Below are 15555 nucleotides of genomic sequence, written 5' to 3' on the forward strand. Positions count from 1 at the left end.
CTAACCCTGTACTTGGCGCATGATAGCCACAGTTGGTTATGCACCATAAAACCCCACATAACCAAGTCCTTAAGTGTTTTCATTGCCAGCACGTTGATATCTTGCCCATAGAGATACATGTAGTGCATCAAATTAAAAGGCAACTCTCGACCCTCACCCTTTCTACTATAAATTTCAACAGCAGCCAACTTGAAGCTTCTGAAACTGAAAGCTAAACTTTTGAACCAAAGAAAGCTCTTGTTGATAGCAAGTTCGTCATCCACAAGGTGATGTGTTTCCTTCATTTTCAAGGAGTAAGGTGCATGTAGGTAACAGCTGACATCACTTCCACTATTCAGAACTCCTTGAATACTTTTTGAGCACCAGTGCTGACTACACATGTGATCACATGAGTAGTCAGCACTCTGTGTGAAAGAAACAAGTGTTGTAGAAATAGCAAAAGGGTAGACCAGCTGGCTCATATTTGAGCAACTGGTAGCTGTCGAGATATCAGCTCAGGCTACTGCCCCATTCTTATGGCCATGGCTGTTCAAAGTATAGCAACAATAAGCAAGCACTGAATGGCGTGGCCATCCCTGTAAGTAAACTAAGACACACTGTACTTTTTTGTGTTTCAACATGACAGCACAACAAAAGCAGAGTCTGAGATCCCCTCAAAATGGGTTCGAAGTTGTGTAGTGCTTTATTTCTTAAACAATTAACACATTGAAAAAACATGATATGCAAAAACGAATCAGCCCCAAAGGTGGACTTCTTTGCTGCAGTCATCATGATGCCAACGGATGGTCTGTTCAGACATGAAATCAATACTTTTAGAGCACCCTTCTGCCTCAGTAACAGACCACAACATAGTTCATAATGGTTAGAATGTGTGTTGCTCTTTATGTAAAATAGTACGACAAACACACAGTTTATACCTCCCAGAAACAACCTGCTACACCCACCCAACAATTTATCTGGAATGCCACAGCGACCTCTACTGAAAGAGTACATTTATCAAGCTTCTACTACCTCCTTCCCACATTCAGATATGAGATTACATGAAAAATCTCTGCTTCGAGAGAGTAAACACTGAAAATTATTGCACAAGGCCAATGGACATATAAACATTCCTTTGAGCTCCATTTCCAAATAAGCTTTAGGTTTTAACTGAAAAAGCATTGGGCTTAACACTAATAATTTTCGAAGGCTCAACTGTTCTGCCAATTAATGCATTAGTCGGCATTGCATATAGGTGGAGCTCTCTTGCCTTTATTTCAGCTAAGGTTGATTTTATTATATTCAGAACTGATACAATTACTTGGCAGATCAGTCAGCAATCTTAAGACATCTTTGCCTCAACACTTCTAACATTACTTAAAAGCTATGATACAGGCCAAAGTGACAAGACTGAAAGGCTGTGGTTGATGCCCACACTGAGACACCATTTGCAACATTTACAAAGGAGCTTCTCTTTGTTTCCTTCAATAAAAGTGCAAACATCAAAACAGAAAATAGCTATACATTGTGGAATACATTACATTTCCTGCAGTTATGCCATAGGAACTTTCTCTTTGCCTGTGTCTAAGACACGCTCGCCCAGTAGTCTCATCAGTTGCAGTCACTTGTTTCCAATAAGCATATCATGGCTTACTGCAACTTGAATCCTTTCCAGTACAGATAAAAGCAGAGTACTTTAAACCCCAAACCGCCACATGTAAATGATCATATTAATAACTCAGTATGCCTCACACTTTACTGCTTAGCGTAGAAAGCTGGGCTAGTTGGTTTCTAGCCCAGCTGTGAGACGTCCGTGTGTGTTTCGTGTGCAGAAAAAATCTCTCACAATTTACTGCTTAGCGGCTTACTTTACAGCAGTTATACAAATGCACAAAAAGCTCAGGTTTACCCCCATTGCTTTTGGTGCACTGGGCAAGTATGCTTTCTGTGCAGCAGTATCAGCACATGTTCGTATATCAGGAAAAAATGTCTCTGTACATGAGGTGAGTTTACAATAAACAAACATGATAAAGCTTACACCCAAAAAATGTGGAAGCCAACTAGCAGACCCAGCCAGCAGCAGTAGTAGGAACAGTTCCAATGTGCTAAACCTGATATCAGGGTGAAAAGTCTGTAGACCACGCAGACTGTGACCCACGTGCATAACTTCCATATCGGCCAGTAGTCTCTGACCGTACTTGTCAATGTGAATGTTGGACTTCAGTTCTTTCACATGTGCTAGAAAAATAAGGGGATAATTTGTTTACATCATGTTTCTGGTCCAAAATTGCCAGAATTGCAGTCCAGAGACTTTTGTCCCTGATAATACAATCCACAACTAACGATAAGTGCATATATCAATGTACAGCAGGAACCAATGGGTTTGGCTGTTCAAAACATAGTGTGACCTTTATAACAGGCCCTCGGCATGTGCTCCTTTATGGGATTAAGGCAGCATTCACATGCATGCCTAAATGTCAACATGTACCTTTTTGCTGTCTTTAAATGAAAAGCTGAAAAAAAATATATACTGCAATATTTCTCCTGTGGCTCCTCAATCACGATATAGCTAAGTGAACTTTTGTCATTACATGTGGCAACCAAACCGTGACATACCAAGTGCCTCATTACACACTAGCACAAGCATACGTATAAGTACATACCAGTGCATTGAATTCAGCTCTAATATCACAAAGTGATGCTTTTATTTTAGTTATTTACCACTCCTAAATGCAGCCTGAAATCATCTACCACAATAAGTGATGCGAAACTTTAGGTAATAAATGTTGACGTTCCACACAGAACTCGCATGAAGAAACGTCACAAGCAAACACAAGCAGTGCAGTTTTTCCAGTACCAAGCTGGTCAGGAAAAAGATCATAGAGGACAGACACTAGAGGACAGACACTCAAGCTTTGCCCTTAAGAGTATGACGCAGCAGAGTAGGCTACCAGCCCACATATAAACCCCTGCTTTAACATGCCGTATGAATGTGCCTGCATGTCCTAGATTATCATGGACACTGGAAGGTTGATACTTATTCAACCTTGCCACCTCAAATGAGCAAACTGAGTTGGCATCTCCTCCAATTTTTCTGATATCACGTGGTCTTGTTATGCCACACACAAACCAATGAAGAATAAGTACTCAGCCATGTCTGCTGCCAGCTACCATATCTGTCAACACCATGCCAGTGATTTTCCATTCACAATGCCGATGCCAGCAGACATTGGATTTTTTTTGTAATGGGACCTTTAACGTTGTTGCGTTAAAATAAGCACATTTAAGCAATAGCTAACCCTAAAATCATATCTGCCCCGCCGGGGTGGCGCTTGACTACTGTTCCCAAGGATGCAGGATCGAATCCTGGCCTCGGCGGCCATTTTTCGGTGGAGGCAAAAAGCAAGGTGCCCGTGTGCTGTGCGATGTCAGTGAACATTAAAGAGCCCCAGGTGGTCAAAATTTCCGGAGTCCTCCACTACATCTGTCATAGCCTGAGTCGCACTGGGACGTTAAAACCCACAAACCAAACCAAACTAAAATCGTATCCAGCTTAGAAAGCTGGGGTATGAGTAAATGCGCACAGTTGGAGGAACCATTATTTGCTACACACCATCAATGCAGAACCTTTGTACAATGGACAGCGACTGTCAACCCAGAAAACCTGTAGCAAGAGAAAGTCTGCATAGCAACAGCCAACTCTCCTCAAAGTGCCTACACCTGGAATAATGAACACAACATATTCCCCCTGATTTACAACACATGCACGCCTATGAAATGTCACTGTAAAAAAATAAGCAAATGGTGACATAAAGCATAATTCTGCATGTTAAAATGAAGAATTTAAGCTGCACGTCTTCAGAAGTGGTGTGAAAAGTGACATGCAGATTTGTATCTTGTAAATGAGCAGTGCTTGCCAGCCATGATAAAAACCGTGTCAAGAGCTGCAAGCCATGTCAAGCTAAGTACAGTAGAATTTCTTTACAGTATAGTCACCTGGACTGGAAAAAACCATTACTATATCAGTTGTTGGTGATGACATGGCCCTGAATAATCTGCCTGGTAATTGAACTGCTACTTACTAAACACAACTTGTCACTTCATAAAAGAAACACATCATAAAAGAAACACATTGAAGTATCTTCCATTCCTCTCTTATTCTCTCTCTATGCAGAATTTTTTTTTCGGCAAGATCATTTGTGGGCTTTAAGGGGTGGAGGGACAAATTTGGCAGTACATTGAGCGAACTGCACAGCATGTGAGCTGCGACTGAATGACATAAGGATCCTGGGCAGAGGGCGTGGTAAGAGCATGTGAACTTTTGGAAGCTTTTTACATCAGGAAAAGGGGGGATAAAAGCTTGAGCGATACGTCGGTAAAGCTCTGGAAGGTAGAGATCAAATTTTTTTAGCATGTTTTGTAATATTTTTTGTTTTTTGTTATACCTGGGTCTTATACCTGGGTCTGGACTGCACATGTCTCCTTGCACATATATTTGCTGCTGTCACTGCAAATAAAGCAGATGCGAGTTAGCACGTGTCCTGTGTCATTCTTTCTCGCCTGTCTTCAAGTTTTGTTAAACGATCAAATTTTGTTCACAACTTGTGGAAGTGCAATTTCTGCATGATTACAATGCGGCCACAAATACAATGAGGCTTTGTTTTGCTTAACGCCCCTCCACCCCTCCTTAAATCTGCACTTACATGCAATGCCAGTGGCAGCAAAAAAACACAAGCATTGGTCTATCATTGGGACCATATCAGGCAGACTCTTTAGAAAAAGCCACTACCAAGGAAGAGAACACTCAAAAGGTTGATTACATGGCACAGATTGCCACTGCTGCTCCTCGGCTATATGCAGGTGCAGCTGGCTGCACAAGCCCGCATGATAGTCATAACTACACCTGCACCTAGATGGCGCTATTCTTCCAACATGACGCAAATGAGAAAATGATGCACTCACAATGCACATAAGGTTGGTTCAAAACTGGCTACATTATACTGGATGTTTGGCTGTTATCTCTGCCTAATCTGAACCAAAAATTCTTGTGGGCTCTGTACAGTGAAGTCGCATCACAGTAAATATTGTCGCAGTTTTTCCTGCCTTAGCCATAGCTACTTATTTGAAGTATTCCGGTCATTCAAATGACAGTACTGATCTTGCCTTCATTTCATGCACCTTTACTATTCTTACTGAACTGTTCAAGTACTGATTTCTTGTTCTCATAAGCGTACCCTTCTCGAGTGCTGCAAGAACAAAAACGAGACACACTGCAGCCATGCCTCAAGACATCCAATACACCCTCTGTGCTTTAGGCATGGGATAAGTGTGCAGTTGCTGTGATCCACATATGCAAAAAACAAATTTTCAAGGGGGTGAACTTGGGAGACCAGTTAAGGTATTACTATTACTATAAGGAATAAGAACAGTAATATTCTGCAAAGTTAGTAACAACAATTAATGCAACAACACAGCAGGCATCACAGACAAAAAATGACACTGCAGTCTGAGTTAGAAGGAAAAAGCACCTCCCCATGTAGGGACTCCCACCGACTTAACATGAAGAATGAAATGTGTGGATTAGGCTGTCACCAGCGCCGGGAAGAGATAGTCATTAGGTGCGAGATAATTCAATATGTTTATGGCAGCTGAAGATATCTGGAGTGCAGCTTGCTTTGACTGTTTTTTCAATTGTGTCCAATCGCCGCATAGACAGTGCACTTGTTACTTAGCCGTTTCTTCGTGTTTCACTCGTGGATGAGGCATCACACATCTGGTTGCAGTTTTCTTACCACAGGAACCTAAAATGTACACTAAGCTGACCCCGCCGAGCTGGTGCAGTGGTAAGACGCCCGACTACTGTCCGGAGTTCCCGGGTTCGAACCCGACCTCGACGGCTGCGTTTCGATGGAGGCGAAACGAAGTGGCGTCCGTGTGCTGTGCGATGTCAGCACACGTTAAAGATCATCAGGTGTTCGAAATTACTCCGTAGCCCTCCACTATGGCTCCCCTTTTCCTCTTTCCACTTTCACTCCCACCTTCATCCCTTTTCTTACGGCGCGGTTCAGGTGCCCACAGAGTAAGTGTGACAGATGCTGCGCCTTTCCCTTCCTGTAAACCAATTATAATACACTAAGCTGGAGCACCTTGTGAGTTTCATCCGAATGCTGTGTATCTAACAAAATAAATGGTATGGTTAGTGCCGTGAATTTCTAGGTGAATTTCACAGCAAGTCACACACACTGTGTTATAATCAAGGAAGGAAGAAGCAAGCAACAAGGCTAAATCGATCTGGAGCACCTAGTAAGGTTTGATAATAAATCTGTCACATGAAACTGTCCTATAACTCCCACAGTAACCAGCGTGCCACCTACACAGTGATTGGGCAGAGTCAAAAAGCAGTCTGATCACGCTGCACACCAGCTGTCATCTCAGCCACCGTAAACCTACCAAAAGCATTATCCCACGACTGATGACTATTGATTCGTGGCACTGGCGGCAGTCCAAGCCACACTTAGTCATTCGTGTTACGACTATGAGCTCCTGTAGTGAACTCAGCACAGGTACAGAAGACGAAAGACAAGGCTTCAAATAGCAGCCTCACGCATGTTACCTATTAGTATGGGTCACGAGATTGAAGATTATAAAGAAATCACAGTGCAAGAAAGATGACAGGATGGAAGGCAAGGCACGACTGTCCGTGTGTTGCCTTTCATTCTGTCTTTGCACTGTGATTAAGTACAAACCAACGTGTTCTCCTCTGATGAGATTCTAGCCCTGCCAAGCCCTTCTCGGGGCTTCCTAACCCAAAGCAGCCAAACAAGAGCCGCGCGACACTGCCTCAGTGGGCCACTGCAGCCGGCAAGCTAGAGCCGACCCATTGCACGCATATGCGACTTCTCGTGCGTCTTGCAGTTGTCGGATCGAGCGAAGCGCTTGCCGCAGAAGCGGCACTTGAATGGCTGCTGGCCCGTGTGGCTCAGGCAGTGGCGGTTCAGGTGGCTGCTCTGGGTGAAGGACCGGGGACAGAGGCGACACTTGAACGGCCGCTCGGCGGCGTGGTTGCGGAGGCGTGTACGCAGAAGCATCCGCCACTCGGGCTCCTTGCTACCACTGCTTCCGGGGCTGTTTGGATCCAGGTTGACGTCCGTCACAGCATTCACTGCATCTGAATAGCATGGGGGAGGGTAACTCGGCACCCTCTGTCCATGCCATGGGCTGATTCGATGGCCACCGGCAGTCTCGGTCATGTCCGACGGTGGCCATTGACTGCCGAAACCTGCAAAGCACCAAACACCGCTGATAAGGAGCCCTATGAACAGAACAGTTCTGGATTTGGAGGCTGCAAAGCACACGACTTCGTCTTTCCTGTCACCTTCTATCTCAACTTCTGACACCATATGAGAAAATTTGAACTTTCGCATTCAAACATTGTGACAAGTAAGCTACCTGTCTAAGCATAAGCATGATACTGTACATTGTTCAGCTCAAGTATAATAATGTAATTTTTTTCTTTTTCTACTAATTATGAAGAGGGTATCACTTGATAAAAAATGCTTGAGTCACTTTTTCCATCCAGTAAAGCAACCTCTACTTGTCTTTTCCAAAAGCATATTTCTATCTCTCAGTTAACAAGAATTTATTTTTATCTGCCATTTGGAAGGCACAGAGTAGAAGAAGGTTTCAGATTATTTTTGCCTACCCCAGATTTTGTTTAATACACACCAGAGTTTCAGTGAATTTTTCACAATTTCAAGTCAGACGAACAGAAGATACAAATTCCATCTTACAGAGCACAAGCCGCAAAATGCATACCTAAATTCATTTCAGAAAATAATTGTAGCCTGACAAATTATTTAATGAAATTAATCCCACAGTAAGAAAATAAATGCACGACAATCTTGGGCTGCAAATTACCATAGAGGGGTTCCCACAGACAGTTTAAGATAGAGGGTGAACAATACATGACATGGCCTCATTTTTTCCAATTACTTCTTCCTCCATCGCTTGGCGCATACCCTTAGTGGGTAATAATACTGTCATGAGTACTCATGGTGAGCTCTGCCATTCCTTTCAGGCTTCATTAAATGTCAGCACATCACTAATTCCATTTATGATCCCCTCCTTTACCTCTTTGAAGCAGCACAATTGTTGGAAGACTCCAAAATCTCTCCAGCTATAGCATACACCGCCAAATTTTCTCTTAATCAAAGTTTCACTATCTCCGTGCAGTGCAAAACAGCTCTCTTAATGCTTGAAAGCTCGTCCACTTAAGTGAATGATAAGTAAGCTAGAAATGAAGCATATAGTGGGCCATGTTTTTGGGAAACGCTCCAAGTGCTTAAGAACGAATAATAATGCTGGTTACAGCACAGAACAGAATTCGCAAAGGGTGAAATTTTTCACTTCAAAATAGGTAGTACTAAATGTTACCACTCTACAACAGTGCAGCACAAGTTGAAAGTAAGATGCAAAATTTGGGTGGAGGGACTTGAAGGGTTCCTGAAGGGCTTCAAGGGTACGACTCTCACCTCACATTCCCATCTCAAAGAAGAACCTCAAGTGCCATGTCATGCATTCTTCTAATGCCGCAGAACCTGTTGACCAATCAGCGAATGGCCATGACACCTGCCAACTACCGCCTGCTAGAGCCATTATCACAATATTTTTTGCTCATGACACGGCATTTTCTGCAGAATGTGGCATTTAATTCTCTTATGTTAATGGCTGTCACAACAATGAGTGAATATACGTAAATCTTCCCTGAAGAACTTATACAAAAAACAGCCTCTAAACGATGTTGGAAAAATTTTGACAAGGCCAGTCTAGCTAGTAACGAGTACAGTGCTTTAATTGAAAAGCTTTGAGCTTTGTGGCATGTTCAAGCCAAACAGGTGTCTAAAATACAAATTTTCATATCAGAGGCAGGGATAAGGTAAAGTATGCCTCCCACAATCACCTTTATTGTGCTGGCTTTTTCAAAAGCAAAAGCCTGAGTCACTTTGGGACGTTAAACCACAAAAACCAACTTTTCAAAAGCAAACATGACTATTACAATAGTATTAGTGACAGGCAAATCTTTTCGTGATGGTTAGGGCTGAAAAGCTACCCTAACTACAAATGCTACGTTAATCAGTATTAGTACCTTCAATATGAGGTATGCGGTGAATTGTTCCTCACTGAAACAAAATTGAGCATGTGCACTCGAGCATGTGCACTCTGGAGTATGAAACAATGTGAGCATATGCTTGGCTTAATTGCAACTCTTTCACACAATTACACGAGCCTATCCTCACAAATGTGCCTACATCCCGCAAATGCATCCTCACTCGTAGCTCTAGAATCATTTGACAAAACAACAAAGCATGTGAACCTGGCTTCAACTGGCACAGCAATATATACCCTACACTACAATACATTACACAGAGAGTACATTTCATGCAGAAAGACCCGGTAAAACTGCATTGACCACTGCAAAACATTTCCATCTGCAACACATAATCATATAAAGCAAATGCGGTGCATGGTAAAACTCTAAGCTATGACTCTTGACGCTAAAGCTTCAGCTCCACTTCATGCCACAAGGCTAGCTGCTTGCATTTTGCAGTGCCTCCGAGGCACCAAACCAGTTATGACGATAAACCACGACAACCGTTCACCGAGTGAGCATTTTATGTAAACCAACAAAGATGTGAAATAAAAGCTTTACAGGTAAATGACAAGAAGTAAAACAAATGCACACACGGCACAAGGGGACGAAGAACAGCCTATAAACTAAAGTAAGCGAGTCAACCCAACACTTTATTAATAAAAGAAACCGCACTTTTTCAATGCATAGTAATATATAAAGCCTATCTTTTCTAGCTTGGCTGAGGATGACATTCAATGCTCGACTGCTCAATAACCGGTAACTTCTTCACATAGACACCACAGCCAAATCTTTGCAGCCTCCACAAACACTTGACTGCAGAGTATGCAAAGTCAAAATCATCTGGCTGAAAGCATCACAACACAAGCATAAAGCATAATAAAAACATTCAGTACTGCAAGCCAATACACATCAACGCTTTTCCAGTAAGAGAATAATAAAATTAACTTATTGCCAAAAGATATACCTTGTTGCATTCACAGCTAGCCATTCAAGAAAGATGTCTTTTTTTTTTTTCACTTGTTCCAGCATACAGATGCAGAATGAATGTAAACTGCTAAGCCATTAATTTTTAATGAACTAAAACGAAACAATGATACAGCAAACCTGGGTTGCAGTTGGAATATAAATTAAAAATTGGCTGCAGAGGTAACCAAACAATTAAAACTGCAGCTAGGATGTCATCGATCCTTTTGACACTTGATGGCAGTGAAGATTTTGTTGTGCTATTTATTGTAATGCTTAGTGCAGCATTACAACTGTCTTTGCCTCAAGAAATCGCAGTCTGCGTAGTCACAAAAACAAGTCTGCACACCACAAAGTCATGCGCAATACTTTTGTCACATGATACTGGCAGTTAGCAAGATGAAATGCAGTTTCAGCGCAACAACACTGCAGTTTTAAAAAGAAAATATAAACATTCGGTTTGCCACTTGTTTACTTAGAAAGGTACTGACACTTAATTTTGGTTATATCTTCTTTCTTTGCCCCAATGCGTTGCCCCAGTAAACAAGTTTATGACTGCATTTTAGGAAACGCACCGCAAAGAAGACAAGGACAAAAAGAAGGACACGTGTGTGTATCCTTCTTATTTGTCCTTGTCTTCTTTGCGCTACGTTTCCTAAAATGCAAATGCACCAACTCGCCCAATTCACCATTCTTGTGAAGTTTATGACTGAATTTTTTTTTTCATGTTGATGTCCCTTTTAACCTTGCATCGCAAGTAATTAAGTTATTTCGATGCACACTAGTTTTGGGCTCTCTACTAGGCTAATCAAATAAATAAATAAATGCCTATATAATGTGTTTACATATAACCGACCAGAAAAATGGCTCCACAAACCCTATTATAAAAACCTATTCTTCAGCAAAAGTCTATCAACAGACTAGAAGAAAACAGAGTATACATAAACGACACAAACATGCAAGAAACTGTAATAGATATAAATTCACTAATCAACTAACACTTTTGCAAAGGGCATCCAATCAACACAGTGTAATCAGAACAATTGCACTAAATGGTACTGCAAGCTATCCACACGCAGCGATAAAATTTAGCACAGCACTTCAAAAGCACATGGAAACATGAATATCAACGGGAAACCGCAAGCCATTTTTCACATAAGTGTATCTGCAAATCAAAATGAACACTTCTCTCTTTTTAAATTATCGTTGCTATTTTTCAAGTTTCATGTGTCCTGTCAGGCTAGGTGCATTCCAAGTATTTTTTTTTTTTTTCAAATAAAAGAGGATTTTTGCCAATGCTGCTTCAAATATTTTCTGATTTCTGCAGAGGTGAAGAACAAGTAAACAAGGAGACAGAAAACAAAAGAAACACGATCAGCACAAGCTCTTCAGTCATTCTTTTTTTTTATGCATCTTTCCATGCTTTTTTCAGGCTCATTTATGAGAATGAACGGTATCGCTCATGAATGCACTGTGCCAACATGCTCTAAGTTGTTCTAATTCATATAATTACACAATGAACCAGAACACACAAGCAGGATAGAGATATACATAACTTAAACAGCATGCATTTGCTACAAACTAACATCTAAAGAGTAATGGTAATGGTAAGGAGGGTTATCGTACACGAAATTAGAAACATTGTTTCCACGAATGCGAAACTTTCCAAGCCACAGCAATGTGAAGTGATAACCACAATATATGACAGCCCACTTGACACCTTAGATGTTTGCACTTAAGAGCGTAATCTCTAAGAACTGCATAACTCACTGCTTGACACATTCACATCTCTGGTCAAGTGCATCAGGGTAATGTGTACCAAAGCAGGTGCTTGATTTTGCCAGTTTTTAATCGTTGTTATTTTACTTTGCTATGACATTGTGGCATCAGTAGTAATTAAAGCAGCAACAGTGGCTAACAAACAATCGCGGGGATGGCCGACAATGTGTTTATTGCACTGCCACTGCTGGCCTCTCCTCCTCCTGTTGCTGCCATATCTACTTCAGCAAAGCCACACAAACCATACTGCCAATTTGTTGCACTATCGCAGTGAACTTTCATTCCCCGCAATTAGGATTAATAATACTTATCTGGTATTTCAAACGTGTCGCCATGCTTCGTCAGTGTCAATGCTACCAATGCTGGTGAGAAGCATGTTTAAGCAAGCAACTGACGTCGGCATCTTTCTGCTGCAGCTAGGCTGGTGTCACCTACCACGTCCTAGATCACTGCACTGGCAGCAACAGCCAATAGTAGCGAGCCAAATGCAATGAAAGTGTAATGAAATGCCCCTCACTGCAGCAAGCGGCTTTTGCAAAATTATGGACTGAGTCATTTTGCCAGCACATTTGTGCTTCTCACACAGGACTGCATGACAGTGGTGGCTGTGATGATGCCCGCACAAACACTCCAATAGCCTTTCTTGTACAACGTAAATGAAGTATTTTGGTGCTTTCTGGTGGTGCTTATACATGCTATTGATGCTATGCTGCAATAACGTACTAAAAGATAAATACTAAAAACTGTTTTGTCGATGTCAGAGGCACAGGAGGACTTTTATAACAAAGATGCATGAAAACTACATTCAGTGTAGATATGCACTTTAAAAAGATTTAGCAACAAATAGTGGAAGTTGTGCAGCAACGGACTTGAGTATGGAGGAACTCCTCTTGCTGAATTTTACCGGTGCAGAGAATTACTTCCAGTGTTCATCGAATTATGTATTTGCACATTTACCTAATTTACTGAAAACGTTTCACTACCTAGATCATTACACCTACCCATGATGTTTCTGTGAGACTTATAGGCTTCCAAAGCATCGTTGGGCGATGCTGCGGCTCCTGATGGGCAGCGCCATCCGTGGCGGAAAAGCACAAACTGGGACGCCGCCGGCTGAGCTCGCTGTCTTCACAGCGTGCGCTGCGCGCTCTCTCGCACATGCATGTGGACCAGCAGGCGCATCGCGACGTGCTGTCTGCATTCCGTTTTGATGATTGGGCAACCTGCCGTGTATTTCCATGGAGGAAACTTAATTATAGGCGAGATACTGTTTATTCACGTCTACACTGTAGAGCAGCCGGCGGACGGCGATGAGTAAATATTGATTGTGAATGCGTTTTCCCTGTTAGAGAAAACGTAGGAAGGTAAGTCCGCTATGTAATTATATTGTCGTATATAACATGTTTAAAAACTGTGAAAGTATTATCAATACTGTGAAATAAAGCGGCTCGCTCGTTGACCATCGTTTTGGCCTGTAGCATGGGATCTATATACAGTTTTGTTTTTATTATTACAACATTACTAAAGCAAATCTTGCAGTAGAAGTATAAGTATATAGTCCGAAGGAGCTCTTTCTTCAAAGGCACGAATGTTAACAGTCTCAAAAGCACATGAGTGCTCCGTGCGCTGCACGCGACATAAGCGGCTCGCTGGCACGGAAGGCAGGTGAAATCTAAGCTTGTACTGGTTCTTATTAAATGGTTGTGCTTCATTTATGATAATATTTTGTTTGCACTCACGATACTGTGAAGCGAATGGGGTGCTCTGTGCGAGTAGTGTTAATTGAACTATAGCTAGGATCGCTTTTGTATTGCCCTTCCGACATATTTTCGTTAGTAATAATAATAATAATAATTGGTGCATTTATTGACCAATTTGCGAAAATGTGTAAAAGAATCTAAGCCAGGCATGGTTTCCAACTCCCCTTTCTGGCCCCCCCCCCTCCCCCCTCAAAAAAAAAAAAGACCTCATTCACAGATATTTCCTCGTCGTTTTAAAAAATGGAAATGCAGGTGTGGACATTTAGGGCACATTCACGCATGAGTGTCGATCGCGGACGTCGCACGTTGTATATAAGTTGATTTGATTGCTTTCAAAGCACTCGCATAGCAAAGACAGAGCACAGAAATCGGCAAAACAAGACACGCGGGGAGCAAGGATAATCCTCCATACCCTTCACTGTGTATCATGATGTTACACCACTGTACTCTTTTTATGCCTCTGCGAGCCGTCTTTGTCAACTGTCAACATTTCGGAATTTACAGAGAAGGGGGAAATTGGCTCTTTTTCTTTCCACAAAGAAAGCGAGACTTCTCAGAACGCTGTCTGAGGTTGGAAAACGGGTCTTGTGGAAACGCTTCCAAAGGAATCTGCAATGTTTCACACGTGAGCCTTGTCTTTTGGTGCGTCATCTACTATTGTGGCTGCCCATGATGCAATACTACTTAGTACCTCCGTTTCGCATCAGCGGAAGCGTTTTTGTATCGCCAAATAACCGCCAGGCACAACTCGATTCTCGCACGTGCATGTATGTGCACAGGAAGCTAGCGGAGCCTCTGCTCCAGCGACGTCCCGTCGTTTCACCTTTCGCCACCATGCCATGAATGCGGCGCTGCCGTCACGTGGCGAAACGTGAGCTTGGGTTCCGTTTTTTTTTTTTTTGTGAGTTCTATACAGTAAAGGTTACCAGAAATGCACATCAGCATTCAAGTAGGAATCCCTAATGTGGCTGGTGCTTGACACAATGGTGCTGATAAAATGTCAACTGTAGATTTACCAATGAGAATAAACGAAATGTAAAGTCTTAGCTAACAATGCCATAACTCTGCTTTACACCAAGCAATCATAATTACAGGTATCAAGGATTTGCACTAGAGTAGTGGCAAAGTAAAGGAGCTTCCGATTTAACAGAGCTCTGAAAAAAGAAAGATTTTACGTCTCCTACTGAATTAATGTACACGCATGGACACAGAAGTAGAAATAAATTAACCTAATGTCCTCACTCCCAATGTCACCGGGCAATATTCTGTGAGTTATTCATTGTTGCAGGTTGAATTTGTCCAAATGTACTCGATGAAGATTACAGCAAAACGTTAGCACTCTACATGGAGTTTTTTTTATGAGGCGTGGGGTTTAACAAGCCGAAGCAGTACCAGCTACAAAGGCTGCGATAGGGGGGAGCTTTGGAATAATTTCATCCACCTGGCGATCTTTAATGCACACTGATATTGCACAATAAAAGGGAACCCTGCATTTTTATTACGTTTAAATGTGGCCACCACTGCCAGGATCAAACCTGTTTTCTTGGGATCAACACTCAAGATTCTTATGAAGCGGTAGCGAAAGTATACACACCTTCTACTGTATGCTAACATTCCTATCTGTGGAAAAGATGTATTGTGACAAAATTTGAATAAACATCCTGCTTCGGTCAATTTGGTAGCCCACTGAAACATTAGTTGTCAAGTAGCAACCAAAGAAGCAAAGTCAGCTCTGTGTTTTTTGCACTATACGATAAAGCTGAGGTGAATATCATTGTCCAGAGCATTCACATTTGTAAACCATAATTGTAAACCATAATGGTGAAATAACTAGTACCAAGAATTATATCATCTATTTCAATATAATGCGACTACTCAATCACATTATACTGAAACAGTATGGACACAACAAAATGCATACGA

General features: G+C 41.9%; 1 protein-coding gene across 1 annotated transcript; it reads right to left on the bottom strand.

Annotated features, from left to right (window-relative positions):
- Positions 1–659: 659 nt before the first annotated feature.
- Positions 660–13786, bottom strand: LOC146193452 (uncharacterized). Its single transcript, XM_084602758.1, has 2 exons — positions 4438–13786; positions 660–2217 (listed from the first exon to the last, which is right to left on the bottom strand). Exon 1 carries the CDS (start codon positions 7401–7403, stop codon positions 6846–6848), a length of 558 nt encoding a protein of 185 aa, XP_084458884.1. The 5' UTR covers positions 7404–13786; the 3' UTR covers positions 660–2217; positions 4438–6845.
- Positions 13787–15555: the final 1769 nt, after the last annotated feature.

The sequence above is a fragment of the Amblyomma maculatum genome, chromosome 4 (genome assembly GCF_055883805.1).
Source record: "Amblyomma maculatum isolate TAMU_Amacu chromosome 4, ASM5588380v1, whole genome shotgun sequence".
In the NCBI taxonomy this organism is placed as follows: Eukaryota; Metazoa; Arthropoda; class Arachnida; order Ixodida; family Ixodidae; genus Amblyomma; species Amblyomma maculatum.

What these genes read in the sequence shown, in the direction of transcription:
- LOC146193452 (XM_084602758.1), bottom strand. Translation starts at nt 7,403, where the DNA reads ATGCGAAAGTTCAAATTTTCTCATATGGTGTCAGAAGTTGAGATAGAA.